A 15,419-nucleotide genomic window follows, 5' to 3' on the forward strand; every position below is an offset into this window, starting at 1 on the left:
TCCCATCTTAATCCAATATGACCTTTTTAAAACTTGATTACATCTGCAACTATGCTATTTCCAAATAAGATCACATTTACAAGGTCTGGGATTTAAACTTCAAAAACATCTTTTTGGCAAACACAATTCAATCTGTAATATCCTTATATCTCAGTATTTAAATTTCAGAATTTCAAAGGGAGAGTGGATCTCAAGCATAAGAGGAATGAATATCACCCCCAAAATGGATAAAGTAACACATGAGATTATGCATTTTCATTTTGAGAGAGGATTGGTATCTTTTCAACTGTGGAAGAGATAGTTGCATCTTCTTAGGTAGAAACATCATTTTCTAATGTCTTTGTTTGGAAGTTATATGTATGGTTAAAAGAAGTGTAAATGGATGGCAAGTTGGCAAGGGATAGACTGGGGTGGATTTGTACAATATCAACTTAGCTGAATCAGAAACTGCATTTCCCAGAATTCCTTTTCCTATTTAATGCTAGGTTAAGGTTTGCCTTAAAAGAACTCTGCATGAGACTTGGAAGGCAGAAGTGAAGCAGTGACCATTATACTATGAAGAGGGCAACAGGCACTATTGCCAGCAGCGCACATTTTCACCGACCTGGAATCTCACCTTGACTTAGGGCCACAGCTGTGATCACAGCTCCTGAAGGTCTCTCCAGATCTCCTCCTTTGCTTCACAAGTCCTGCACCAGGTACATGGTCAGTAACATGGGAAAGGGCACTGGATCCTTCTCCAAAGTCACCTACATCATGGAAGTTGGTAAAAGGCAAATGTGCGTTCTAGGTTTTCCTCCTGATTCCAGTTTTTCCTTGTTCTCCTTTACTTCATCTTACCTTTTCTCACTGGTAGCTCTGCTGACGCACAGAGATTTCAGCCCATCATCAGACACGGAGGCAACAGACTCCCACTGACTTCTTCACTAGATCCCACAGTTGTCTAACCCCATGTGTCTTCCACCAAACACTGGCAAAAGTTGTCACACAGGAGGAAATCAGGAATGATGGAAAGAACTGGCAGTCATAGTCTACCACCTTCATAAAGTCAGAAAATCTTCTACAGATAGGTTTAATTTTGGACAATTATTTCTAACTACCTTCTTGTTGCCCATCCTTCTGGAGGCCAGAACTTGCTAGTCATTTTTGACTTCTCTTCCACCCACATCCATATATTATGATTCTCTCCAATTAGAGCATAAAACCAAACATCAACCCATATTTCCTGAGACTGGATGTTACAGGCTTGGGGAATAAAATATAAATATGTGTCGTGGCTTATTTACAAGATCTTACTCACAAACAAGGTGACAACCACATCATCTCTATTCAGTTTGGCTTGCCAGACTTCTTATCTTCCAGAAGAACTGGTTGGAGCAATTTATTTGCATTCTATCTTAATCAACTTCTGAAGTGTAATTCAGTTTTCTTAGTTCTATACTCTGCTATAGTTTTTGTTTGTTTGTTTTACTATAAACTCCCATTTTCTCCTGTTCCCCATATTTTATCACGCTTTTGGAAGGTCGTCTTTCCTCATTTACTATCAACAGGTGATTTTGGGGTTATGTACACTTTTTCTTTCCTATCTCCCCTTGTACATGTCCTCCATTTGTTAGCTTCCCTGCCTCTCACATCCTGCCTTACCTGTCCTTTTCCAAAAGTTGAAGACACAAGCTCTTCCATGAAATGTGGACTCTACACCTTGGTTAATATCCATTGATTGGAAATGTATTGTGTGGAAAAAAATGTTTATAGAGGAGATGAAGCTGCTATTCTGTTTAATGTAAAGTAACAGTGCCTGTTGTATCTGTTTCTTTTTTATTATTAGATATGTTACAGATTCATTCTATTAAATTGTTAAGTTCATCCAGCATGCAACAACACTTGTTGGACTCTGAGAATGATATGTGCATCTGTCAGTCAGAGACTGCTTCTCAAGAAGATAACAATGAAGTTCCCAGCTCAGCCCCAAAGCTCCCAGGTACCAAGTGAGGCTCAGATGCTGTAATGGAACAGGAGCAGGACCCTGGGCAGACCACTCCCTCATATCCTCAGCTCTAGCCCTTCTTTGAAGTACCTAGATAATAGTATCTAAAGCACATTTCCTGAGTTGTTTTACAGATGCTAAAACCCCCAGGGCTTCCCTGGTGGTGCAGTGGTCGAGAATCTGCCTGCCAATGCAGGGGACACGGGTTAGAGCCCTGGTCCGGGAAGATCCCACATGCCGCAGAGCAACTAAGCCTGTGCACCACAACTACTGAGCCTACACTCTAGAGCCCGCGAGCCACAACTACTGAGCCCATGTGCCACAACTACTGAAGCCCTCGCCCCTAGAGCCTGTGCTCCACAGCAAGAGAAGCCACCGCAATGAGAAGCCCATGTACTATGACAAAGTGTAGCCCCCACCCTCCACAACTAGAGAAAGCCTGCGCACAGCAATGAAGACCCAACACAGCCAAAAATAAATAAATAGATTTATAAAAAAAAAATAAATAAAATAAAATAAACCCCCCATCAAATGGAAGAAATTAACTACTTGGTGACCATGAGCACATAGCCCCCAGACCTCCTGGCACCTAAGCACTGATAATGTTAAGCCCTGTGACACTGCCCTGTTACCTCACCATCAACCAATCAGAGAATCGTGCCCAAGCTGATCACATACCCTGGGACAAACCTCCCTCACCTTACCTTTAAAAATGCTTTGCTGAAACCCATCAGGGAGTTGGGGTGTTTTGAGCAACAGCTGCCCTGGACTCCTTGCTTGGTGCCCTGCAATAAACACTGCACTTTCTTTCACCGCAACCCGGTGTCAATAGATTGACTTTACTGCTTGAGGGTGAGCAGATGCAAGTTTGGTTCAGTAACAAAACCTGGGGAGTCTGGTTTCTAGAGCAATGGCTTGGTTAATCCATGTAGTTTTCATGAAATGATTAACATTCCTCATGAAGAAAGAGAGGCTAAATGACTCAAAACAGATTAGCAAAAAAGACCTGAGTCTCTCTCAGAATTCTTGGTATGCTGGTTGGCAGGATTTCTATCTGCCCCAGGACAGTCTTGTTCTCAAAATCATAAAGTTCAAAAAACATAAATTATTTCCATGTAGCTAAAGGAGGGAAACTATATTCACTGTTCATCTTGTTTGTTAAAAAAAAAAATGAAAAAAAAGAAAGAAAAGAAAGGGAATAAAACTTACACTATTAGAACTTTAACATTTGGATTTAGAATAAAGAATAAGAAATATGTAGTAAATCATTATGTATTTTAAATCACTAATTATATATCAACCCCTCTCCTTAAATACGTTCTAGCACCAAGAAAATTGTTAGCTTGCAGAGTAGAAAGCACCATAAGAGAAATTTACTTTTCATCCTAACACTTTGTAGTAAACCAAGATCGTTCAAGACAGCTCTCAGTTAATTCCTATTAACGTCAGTCTCTACTTTTCTAATAAAAGAAAAAGTTAAATCACTGCTAATAGAAAAGCTATTTTTAAAATGTCAAAAATATTTCATTATAACACTTACCAGCACATATTCACAAGAACAGTATGTCCAAATGTAGTCACATAGAATTGAAAATGCCAGAATTCTACCTTCTCACCTCAGGCAAATCTTAATTTGCTGTGAATCTTCCCTATGGCCAAATCCCTGGAGGCGTCTATTTTAATAAAACATAGAAAACGTTTGAATCATGTTCTTCCCCTACCCCACTCTTACTCTGCTGTGGACTGGGAGCCCATGGAACACTAGCTGTGTATTAGCCAAGCGTGATGGGGAAGCTGAACTTAGGAATCTGAGCTCAGTTTGCTAGCAAAAAAGTAGGAAGTAGCAACGTGTTGCAGTGTACACTATGTGGTTAATGTTACCAAAGATGTTGAGTGAGCAAATGACAGTGGGGGAGGGAGATGTCAATACCCCCTAGCTGTCAGATTGTCATAAATACTTATCAAAGAGCCACTGGGGAGATCACAGAATTCTAAGCAATCTATCTGGCAGTGACCTAATCATCAAGGCTCAAAGGCTGATATAGAACCTTCTCACGCCTTTAAGGAGGTTACCTGAAGCTTCTGCTTCGTAAGAGGAATTACTTTGGCAGAAGTGGATGGTAGGGCTGTGGCAATAGAGGAGATCATGACTAGGCAGACTGGAGCTTTCTTTACTCCCTTGCTAATTCTCTGTGCTTCGCACTAAGGCCAGAGACTATTGTCTCTCCCTCATCTCTCTTTCCCTTTATAAAAATGTGTGTTTATTTCCAATTATGTTACACGTACAAGTTCCTGGAGCTATGAGATGCTTGAACCTGAACTGAGAAAAAGAGGAGGAAAAAAGACACATCTCCAAATGAGTTTCATTTATATAATGAAAATAAATTTTTACACAATCAACAGAAACACACCAAGTTTTTTTTGAGAAAAATATTTTTAAATAAATTTTTGTCTTTTTTTTTTTTACATTCTGATATACATATGTAACAAGGTTTATGGCACTGTAACCAGAATCAAATCAAAAAAAAAAAGTTAAACAAAGGAAAAAGGTGGGAAAGAAAGTAATTGGTTTTGTTTAATTCCTTTCCATCTCCAAGCTGGCAACTTTGCACTATTTGTCTATCATTCAGCTGCCAGCTCTAACTCACTTGCACACTCAAAACACCATATTATTGCACAAGAAGCCAGTGAAGGCATATGGTATAATGGTCAGTTCCTTGCTATTTCAAAAAATCTCTTAAACCCGGAGAGGGGGAAAAAGTAATCCAGAGTACGAAACACACAAAATCAACAGTATCCTTTGTCTCTTTAAAGAATGTGAAGGGTTCTTAGACCACTTAAGCTGCCCTGATCATCTCTTTGCACCAGTGAGCACAGCAGGGCTTGGTTTGGTTGGGTTTTTTGTTTTCGTAAGGACAGCCCAGGCAGATCCCAGGTCTTCATGATTCAACGTCTTTTCTACGTACTTTGGGTTCTTTTTAATTGGTTTAAAGTGTAGTATCTTCGGTCTATGAACCTGCACAGACTAGTTAATCGTAAACTCTACAAATAGCTTAAAAGGAAAAGGGGAAGAAACAAATTTTGTTACATTTTTATTGTTGACTTAAAAAAATTACGTCTTTAGCCTCCCTGCTTTGTCAGTTGGCGGGAAGTAAATCTCAACGGCATCAAAAGTTAAATTCTTCTCACACTTGTTAAAAATAAAAAGTTTTAAACAAGTTTGTTTCCATTCACAAACTTTACCCCATCTAAAAAAAAAAAAGACAGAAAAAAAGAAAAGAAAGAATCCATCCTCCTTCCTCTTCGTCTCCTAATGGAGAACAGTCATCCTTTCCAGCCAGACTATTGTCACACAACCGTCTCCACACCCATCAGCTTTGGCGTAAGGATTCGTGGTGTCACACCGTTGTTTAGGTCTTCCTCAAACTCCAGCAACTGCCCCATGAAGTTAAGGTTTGGGGAAATAATTGGTCGTTTGCCTTTGACAAATTTATAAGCATCAGTCATGGTCATCCGCGTATGCTTCATCAAGTAAGCGATGACAATGGTGGCAGAGCGGGACACCCCAGCCTGGCAGTGGATGAGCAGCCCCTTCCCACACTGGTGAGCTTCCTCTGGAACAAGGGAGAAAGGCAAGAGGTGCAGAGAAGGAGAAAGAGAGATGGAGGGAGAGAGGTTAACGTTTCTCTAGACTTGACAATGCCATATTCTGTAGAGAGAGAAGACATCAAAATGGCTTTGAACCTAAGTATAGTTTACTAGTTAATTGTGTATGTTTATGTCACAACCTCCAGAACTGACTAAAAGTAATATTAGTATGAATAAGAAGCTACATTTCTACGTTTAAAGAGAAGGCTAGGTAAAGGAGTCATTCACAATAATAGCTGACTTCACAGGTGACGGTGGCCAACTGAGGATGGAGCCACAACACAACTAGCCTAAATGTCAAACAAGCTACTGGTTAAGTAGACCCCTCTGATTCAGGATGTTAATTTCTATCGCCATGTTGTGTCACTTGTCAAAACTAGCGTTATTAACAATGTCTCTCCTACCTGTGACAGAGAAAAAGCATTTCTTGTTTTATACTATAGAAATGCTCTGTGCAGAAACTGGTACTAAATGGATAAGAGTTTCAGTCTTAGGAAACTCTGAAGAGGGTTAAAGGAACAAAACTCAACTAGAAAGTTACTACATTCAGCTTCTCACTAGCAAACCCTATTGTTGCAAAGTTAAAGACTTGCAGTTCTCAGGCATAGGGTGTCACCTACATCTGAACTGTCCAACCCCCTCTGCATCTACACGTGCCTTTCCAACATGGCAATGATGCAGAAGATGAAGGAATTAACAGCAATGGCTCAGAATCCAGAGCAACTGAAAAAGGCAATACTTTAAAGGTTTTCAGGTATATTAAAAGCCCAGGAGAATAGCACTTGGGCACTGCCTGAATGGATTCTTAATGACACTTCTAAACTAAAAGGCATCCCAAAGAAAGCATTCCTGGAAAATATACCAATTAGATGAAGAGTAGGAAAGGAGATGGTAAGGAGAGTCCCGTTCTAACAAAAACTACTTCTACTGGCTACCCACTAGTAGATTAAGCAAAGAAACACTGTGCAAATTTTCATCTTAAAAACCCAGCAATTTAGCTTGCTTCCTATAGATAACTGTATTTTAGGAAAGTATCTCCTGTTTTCAATTTCTCCTCTTCAGCACACACTATTTAAGGACCTCCACCTCAAAATGGGGAAGCATGGGGGTAAGAAGATGAGCCACAAAGGGCTAGGTTTGACCATGATTCCACCTTGTGGTGGACCTTGTGTGAATCACATAACTCCCCAGAGCCTCAATCCTCCTATCTGAATAATGGGAATAATTGTAACTAACCAGGCTCAGGAGATATACGAATACTATCACCTGACTCAGGAATAACTAAACTGGCATAGTTAAACCCTAAACCTAGACTCTGCTTCGTTTATATTAGACTCTCTGTGAATGCTATTATGTTTCTAAAACCAGCTGTGTTTTCCTTAAAGCAAGACTATCAGATTTCAGTTTATCCAATGATATATAACAATGAGAATAAAATATTGTGCCTGTGCAGGGTGTGATGCGGAACTGTTTTCGAGGTTAAATGCTATTTATTACTTGTTTTGTTTTCTTTCTAAAACACCAGGTGAGCCTGAATAATCTATAAGGAATGTGGGTGCTTTGACTAAAAATCCTCTTAGAACCTAAGCATATCTTATGCTACCCATTAAAAGAAAAACAATTTCTTTTTTTTTTTTTTTGTGGTACGCAGGCCTCTCACTGTTGTGGCCTCTCCCGTTGTGGAGCACAGGCTCCGGAAGCACAGGCTCAGCGGCCATGGCTCACGGGCCCAGCTGCTCCGCAACATGTGGGATCTTCCCGGACTGGGGCACAAACCCGTGTCCCCTGCATCGGCAGGCGGACTCTCAACCACTGCGCCACCAGGGAAGCCCGAAAAACAATTTCTTAACTTCCCCCAACTGGAATTAACTCAGATAAAATTGCACTCATAACATCATATATCAACCAGGAAGTTCCTCATCTACTTGGTGACAAACTTTTCTTCCTTGGGACTCAAGGTTTGATTCACATATCACTAATAAAAAATCTAAGGTATCTTTGCAACCACAATCATTGCCCATTGAGAACCAATAGAGCCTTGTAAACACTGTGTTCCCAAAAGGCTCCTGGCCTCACAGTCAAGAGCATTAGGCTCTGGTCCCTTTAGTGACCACTCAGAATTTCCTTCCAGATTGAACATTCTATGGTCCTGCAATAAATAAAGGCACAATTAGCAAGGAAATGCCTGGGTTAAGTGACCAGAGCTGCCAATTCTACAGCAAATCCACCCACCCTAATGGTTGTTAAATCCAAGGGTATTTTTTTTTTGTTTTTCTTTTTTTTTCTGACAAAGGAGCACTGAACATGAGTGCATTCTTCTTGGGACAGAGGCCAGTAACAATCTGCTACAATATTTAGGAAAAGTACTGGGTCACCCTTTTGTGGTAAGAAAGGTTGGAATCACTTGGGAAAAAAAAAAAGAAATTGTTGAGCACCTGCTGGGTGTCAGGTACTCCCCAAGTGATAATTTGAGCCTTGCAACAGTTTGAGGCTTAGAAGCAGCGAAAGTTAAAGTTTAAGATTAGGGTTAGGCTGGCCGTTGCTTCCTTCTAGAGATTGAAGCCTGCTGTTGCTAGAATTTTCTCTCCTTGGTAACTACATGGGCTATACAATTCGATCTTTCCTACTTCAATGAGTCTGGGGTAAACTAAGGGAATCTAGTACCATCTCATGAGCACTCAACTTCAAGCCTTTTTGCTACCCATTGTTTAAAAACTGAGGCAAAGCAAACAGAAGGGGAAAACTACTCCCCCCCACCCCCTCACCCCTCCACTCCCGTTCTTTCTCTCCTCTGTGCTGAGTAATGCGTAAAGATGTTCACTACAGCATTATGTTTCTGAAAAAGATCCTTCAGAAACAATCCTTCAGCAAACACTACCTTTGCCTCAAGCAGTGGCAAAGAAATTTAACTCAAAGTAAGGGAGATGTCATATTCACAATACAGCTGGCCTCGGGTACCCGCAGGGGTTTAGTTCCTGGATAAAATTCACAGATGTTCGAGTCCCTTATATAAAATGGCATAGGAAAATGGCATCCGCGAGTTCGATCCGTGGTTGGTTGAATCCGCAGATGTGGAACCCGCGGATACAGAGGGCCGGCTGTTTTTTACTCCCTGCAAAGTGCCTAGGGACACCAGTAGACTACATACCCACGGTTCCTGCTCTGGCCGCCAATTTCTTACTTCCTGCCAGTTCTTTTGAGATGGTGTTATAGAACATCTCAGTGCTAACCCCTGCCACTTTTTCATTGAGAACTTGAGGGATGTGGAGGTCTAGTTGAACGGATCCCAACCCAGTTGAATTATTGTTCTTTTATAACCATGGTTCCAATACACTTGAAGGCTTACGACTTAGGAGAATACTTTGGCTGCACCAGGTGGCAGAGCCCAAAAACACCTCAGTGGAGCTTTTTTTGCAACACAGGCATAAATCTTGGACTTGATATCAAAGCCCGAGCCAGAGAGGAAAGGAAGGCGGAAGATGTGACCTCCCCGTAGGAGATAGTTACCAATGAACTCAAAAGCCTCTTCAAAGTACTGCCTCAGGTTCTGCTTGTTGCTGTCAGTCGCAGGCAGCCGCTTGTAGTTGAACAGGCCTTTCTCGTAGTGGTACAGGGGTAGGTGAGTGGTGACGTTGATGACGTAGCCAATGTTCAGCCGCTGCATCACATCCAGGTCCTGGGCATCCTGTTCATTGCCGAGGAACAGGAAGGGCAAGATGGGCGTCAGCTCTGCATTCTCAATGTCGGGGGTGCTGGGGATGGACTGAGGTAGCATGCTCGAGGCCGCGGACGCACCGCTCCCCACTTCCCGGCACTCTTGGAGCTGGAGGGAGTTGTCACAGAGGTTTTCATGGTTCTGCTTAAAACTGCTAAGTCCACCTGGAACAAAAACACAGAAAGTGAGAATGACTACCCCTAGAACTTCAGAGCTGGCAGAAGATATCACTTTCCCCTTAGGAATGAGTGTGTTTAGTTGCTTATTACATTTTTTAAAATAAAATCAAAATACAAATGAAAGTCCATTTGGAGACGGAGGACAAACTTTGGAGGATATCACTGCATGCAGTACTTTGGAAATGTGCTTTTTATACAAACTGGGGCATGTTCCCCTGGAAAGAGCTCCACGAAGCATCAGGCAATTTCATTAGCAGCAAATTTGTTCTGCCCCAAAGAGCCATATGCTCAGTGGCCTATATAGAACCTTGCACTTTGGGAGCCCAGGAAGGCACAGATGACTTCCTTGGGTGTAGAATTTCTGCCTGTACCTGGGCAGTGTAGGCGTGTGTGCCTTGCACTCTTTGTAAGCTCACCTTACCCAGAAGGCCAAGTTTGCTCCCAATACAGCAGCGTGGTTACAAGCAGGGACACTGGAAGAACCAGGTTATCTTGGCTATAATCCCAGTTGCACCACTTCCTGCATCTGTGACCTGGATAAATTAATTTCTCTCTCTGGGCCTCAATTTCCCCGTCTGTAAAATGAGGGTAATGGCATATACCTCTTAGGTGTGACTGGGAGTCTGGAATGAATGGAAACACATAAAGTATGCAAACCTCCCCCTCATCAAATGCAGTGTCACTTATGAGAATGTATCTTAAAGGAAATCATCAGACCAAAGATAGCCAGCTAGATGCATAAAGATGTTCGCTACAGCAGTTTTCTAGAAAGGTCAAAAACATTTTTTTAAAAGGGAAAAGTTGACATGTGCACCCAATGGAATATTATGTAGCCATTAAAAGTTGTGAAAGGAATATGAAAACAGTGTTTCTGTTTAATATTAAATGAAAAAAGCCAGTTTAAAAACATTCACCTTACATGTGATCAAAAGTTGAAAAAACATGCAAAAAAGAACACTGAAGTCAGGAAATTTATAGATCATAGTTTATTGCTTAAACTTTTCCTTTAATATTTGTCAGATACGTTTGTGGATAAGCCCAAAGGATTATTACAGAGGTCAAATTATACAATATACATGTAAGGGCTATGAAATCAGAGTTGACATTATTAACTACCAAATGAGCTCTAATTCTTACCAACTAGATACACTCTGGCCTTCCCTTTGAACAGAGGGGGAAGTTGGAGATCTAGAAGCTGAAAGCCACCAGAACCCAACATTGACCCACCTCACCCTCCCCCAGATAGATGCCTTGCTTCTGTCTTGATAGTTTCAAGAGATAAAGGAGGAAACATAATGGGTGAACAGGATATGGTTGTGTTGAAATAAATACAGGAAGTCTATCTGTCTACCAGTTTCTGAACCTATGTCCTTCTCCGTTTCAAGTTTCATCTTTGGCAACCACAGCAGGAAGCTCCAGGCTGTAACCCAGACCAAGCCTCAGGGCTGTTCACAGCCCATGCACACTAGTCGTATAAACTTGGGAAGTCATATTTTCATTAAGATCCGTCATGATTCAAAGATCATTCAAAGGGGGTAATAGTATGACCACCTGTGAGTATCAAAACCTGTCTTTGCTTTTGGAAAAGAAAAACAACAGCTATAAATTCATTTTAATTGATTTCTAGAATTAACTTCTGCCCTTACATCTTATTATTCTGCTATGAAACATTGATTAAAACAAAAAGTTTGTCTGGACCCAAAGAGATCATTTTTCAAGTAGATAGAAGAAGTGGAAACCACCAGAAAAACTTCATTAGTGAATACCTAAACAAAAATTTTAAATTGCCCGCTGTCACCATCACAAGCTCCACGAAAGAGACTAAAGAGTTATTTTAAAATCTGCTCAGCTTTGGCTCCATAAAATCCAACTAAACAGTTCCACAGTGGTTCTGTAATGGGAACCTAATTCACTTTTTGTTTTTTGAATAAAAAGACAGTTGTTACACTTTTCTGTATAAGATGAGAGGACAGAACAACAAAACAGATTCAAAAGAAGTCTTTAACGTGGTGGATTGGAGGGGGGGAACTTCTCTCTGTTCTTATTTAGTGTACTCAAGCTGTAATTTGTCTTAAAAGCAGCTAGTTTTTAAAAAATGCATGCCAGAAAACCACACACACAGAAAAAAGCAGCATACAGCTTTTTAAAATTCTGTCTCTACACCTCCTTTCCCAATGACATCAGCTGGAGGCTCCCCACCTGCCCAGTTGCCATAGCAGTTACACAAAGACATACAATGACATCAGTTGGCATGATATCAGCTCTTTGAGTGCAAACAATACAAGAAGAACTACTTTGTTTAAGGCCTTTGGTGCAACTGTGTTCTGGGGAGCCAATGATGTAATGCTAACAGGTGGCATGGGCCTTCCATTTGCCTAATGGGGGGAAAAAACCCATGGGGGAGGGGAGGGGAGGGGAAGGCATTGGAGACAGACAGACACAAAATACTCCGAATCCCAGGGGGTGCCCACGTGCAAAATTATGTGTATATTGTATGTTTAAGCCACGTGGGAACTCTGTTCATCGAATCTTTGGAGGCAGAGTGGATAGAAAAGGAAATATTCTAATTCACACATATTAACTAGACGAGGAAACCCTCATTGAGGGATATGAACAAACAGTCTGTTCAGTTGCCAGTCTGCTGACCAGTGTCGGCATCAGTTCTCATTAAGGGTTGTGCACAGCTAGATACTGCAGTTAAAGAACTCTCTCTGGGGATGGCGCTTACAGCAAAATGAACCAGTAGAATCTCACAGTGGTGGTTTTGAGAGAGATGTCTGTAGGGAGGATTGTTTTCTTCCCTTAGAGGTTTGGAATTGGAAGCCAGGGAGGGATGAAGGGAAGATGATGGCTAATGTGGTTCTCCCTTCCAACTACTTTCCCTCCACCCTACCCCATCACGTATCATAGAAGCCGAACGGACTGATCACTTAATGAGGAGTTTTGATTATTTCATATTTGTTATTACTACATAGGAACATTACAAGATGATAACTAACAATTGAAGTGGAAGCAGTGTAGCATGGTGGTTAAGAGAGGGGTTAGAGGCAGGCAGACCCGGGTTGCAACTGTGATTCTGTCTCACGAGAGTTTGTAAGACCTGGTATAAATCCCTTTTCCTCATTAAGCCTCAGTTTACTGATCTGTAAGGTGGACTTAATATCACCTACCCATAGAATTGTGGTACAGGAAGCCTATGTAAACATATAATCAGGCATTTGATAAATAACATCTTATTACCCCAATGTCATCACTGTTATTGTCCTCACCTCCAGCTGATCCGCTGACTCTGAAGTTCGTGAGAACCCTAAGTGCAGTGCAAGTGATTCTGAGGCCAGGCTGCTCAGGCCTGAATCCCAACACTGCCAAATACTGGCTCTGAGACCCTGCACAAGGTCCTTACCTCTTGGCTTCTCCGTTTCCCCACATATAAAACAGGAACACCTACCTCACACTACAGTCTTGAGGATTAAACCGATTCATAAAAATAAAGTACTTTGAAATGATATCTAGCACATATGAAGCACTTATTTTCATTACTGTGGAAAACTGCCATTTTAAAGACCTAAAAAGAATTCTAAGGCAAATACCATATGATATCACCTATGTGTGGAATCTAAAATATGACACAAATGAACCTATCTGTGAAACAGAAACGGACATAGAGAACAGACTTGTGGTTGCCAAGGGGGAGGGGGTTGAGGGAGGGATGGAGTGGGAGGTTGGGATTAGCAGATGTAAGCGATTATATACAGAATGGATAAACAACAAGGTCCTACTGTATCACACTGGGAACTATATTCAGTATCCTGTGATAAACCATAATGGAAAAGAATATAAAAAAGAATGTATGTATATATATGTATAACTGAATCACTTTGCTATACATCAGTAATTAACACAACATATCTCAAAAATAAAAATTCAAAAGAAGGCAGAAAAGGAGGGAAAAATAAGGTACAAACTGAATGAATAAAAGAGCTTCGAGATATGAGGTTATCATCCAGAAAAAATAAATTCTGCTTAATATAAAGATTCTCAATGATAATAGGCTAATGTTTCCAGAGTTTTTATTTGTAAAAGCTTATTGAAAAAGAGCTAGGTACCAAGGTATCTGAGCAGTTTTAAAGATTAAATAATATACTTTTATCATAAAGAAAGCAACAGCTCCCTATCCTTCTTAAACAAACCCATCTGATTTCATTTTTTCTTTGTCCTAGCTTTCCCAAGAAAGCCTGTACGTCTTTGGATTCCTGGGTTTGCCAGAGGAGAATTGAGTGTTTTCAATAAAATCACTCTTCTCTCCTCCCTCCCCTCCTCTCCCCTGTGTCCCCAAGTACCCACCAGGCTGAGTGATCTCTGTAGACACACAACTGCTCCCAGATATCAGTGCAAATATTTCCCAGGCATGAGCAACAGTGCTGGGGGCAAACATTTCAGACCTTATCTCAAAACCAGGTTCTCTGCCAAAATAAGTATGATCAGCATGTGGATTCTGAATGGCAACAACAAAGAATACCCAGCACCCCTGCAAAACACGTAGAAATGCAACCGGTGAGTTTCCTCCAACGGGAGGTCAGTGAGGTGACAGTCCCACTGAAGCAACGGATTCTAGTTGTAGTGGGAAACCTCTCTTTGTAGATGTATTCCACCTCCTGTAGCTGTGTTGGCTATTGCAGCCCTAGAAACACAAGAGCCCTCTGTAATGTGATTCAGAAGCAGTGCTCTGGATGGCAAATTAAAGGAACGACATCCAAATGCAGAATCTATAAGCAAGAGATTTCCATCGTCCAAAGATGGCCAGCACTTTGGCACACCAGCTTTTTGGCTTCATGCTAAGTTGAAAAGTGAGCATTTTTCAGAAATCTAAGGAAAACTCTCACTGAAGGTCAGCAAATGACAGTAACACCCAAAGAAAAGTGGAAGGGAACTCAAGTTGAACTTTTCTACAAGCTTGCTGCGAGCATATTCATTGCCCCTTTTTGTTGTTTAGAGTTTCTTATTGGGTGATTAGCTTTTTAAAGTAAAATGGTACTTGATGATAGTGGTTAAGAATGTAGAATCTGGAGCCAGACTGCTTGAGTTGAGAATCTTGGCTTCCATCACTAACTAGCTGTGTTACCTTGGTAAGTTAGTTAACATCTCTGCACCTCAAATCTCCACACCTATAACGTGGAGTTAACAGTAGTATTTATCTCACAGGGTGCTTAATATGGATAAAATGCTGCATGAGTTAGATATTATCACTATAAATGGGAAAGATATTGGTATAAAAGGGGTCCTGATGGATACTATTTCATGGGCCCTCCATGGAATCTGGAGTCCATCTAAGCAGACTCCCAAGATTCTATTCTCACAAGGATCCTTGTGGAAGAAACAAAGCCTGAGTAAACTGGAGCTGACGTCAGGCTTCCAGAGTCGAAACTCCCAAATATGGGGCCAGTCAGAGTTGTTTCATAATTTTCAGGGAAGAAAATCATCCACCTTAACAGGAGAAATATTAGAGATACAAACTAGAACCACGAAGATTACTTCTAACTCTTGTTTTCTATGAAATTGTCTTCATAGGTCACTGACATGACTAGGGATTTCATAGTAGGAATGATTTCAAGTTTAATACCAGATGGTATCACCTAAACTGTCCTATGATCGTGTCCCCAGGGAACATGTATTCTTTCCTAAGGGGAATGAAGGGAGGCTGTATCAAAGAGGGAGAATGAGTCAAAAGTGCTGTGTCACCAGGTGTTAAGGTAAGAAAAAAAGGGATAAAGAAACAACTTTGTTACCGGGGAAGAGAGAGACTTAGGAGGCTGAGTCCAACAGTGTTGCTGGTGGGGACCGTGAGTCAGAGAGGAGTACCCCTGTGATCCCTAAAATCACATCATTTCAT

General features: G+C 41.1%; 1 protein-coding gene across 1 annotated transcript in view; it reads right to left on the reverse strand.

The window, feature by feature from the left end:
• Positions 1–4,387: 4,387 nt before the first annotated feature.
• The window catches only part of DUSP10 (dual specificity phosphatase 10), a 39,138-nt gene continuing 28,106 nt past the window's right edge, over positions 4,388–15,419 (reverse strand). The window contains exons 3-4 of the mRNA XM_060142048.1: positions 9,143–9,514; positions 4,388–5,601 (exon numbers count right to left, since the gene is read on the reverse strand). Of these exons, the coding sequence (XP_059998031.1) occupies positions 5,336–5,601; positions 9,143–9,514 (638 nt within the window). The 3' untranslated portion in view covers positions 4,388–5,335. The remainder of the gene's footprint in view (positions 5,602–9,142; positions 9,515–15,419) is intronic.

Source organism: Lagenorhynchus albirostris, chromosome 2, assembly GCF_949774975.1.
Source record: "Lagenorhynchus albirostris chromosome 2, mLagAlb1.1, whole genome shotgun sequence".
NCBI lineage: Eukaryota > Metazoa > Chordata > Mammalia > Artiodactyla > Delphinidae > Lagenorhynchus > Lagenorhynchus albirostris.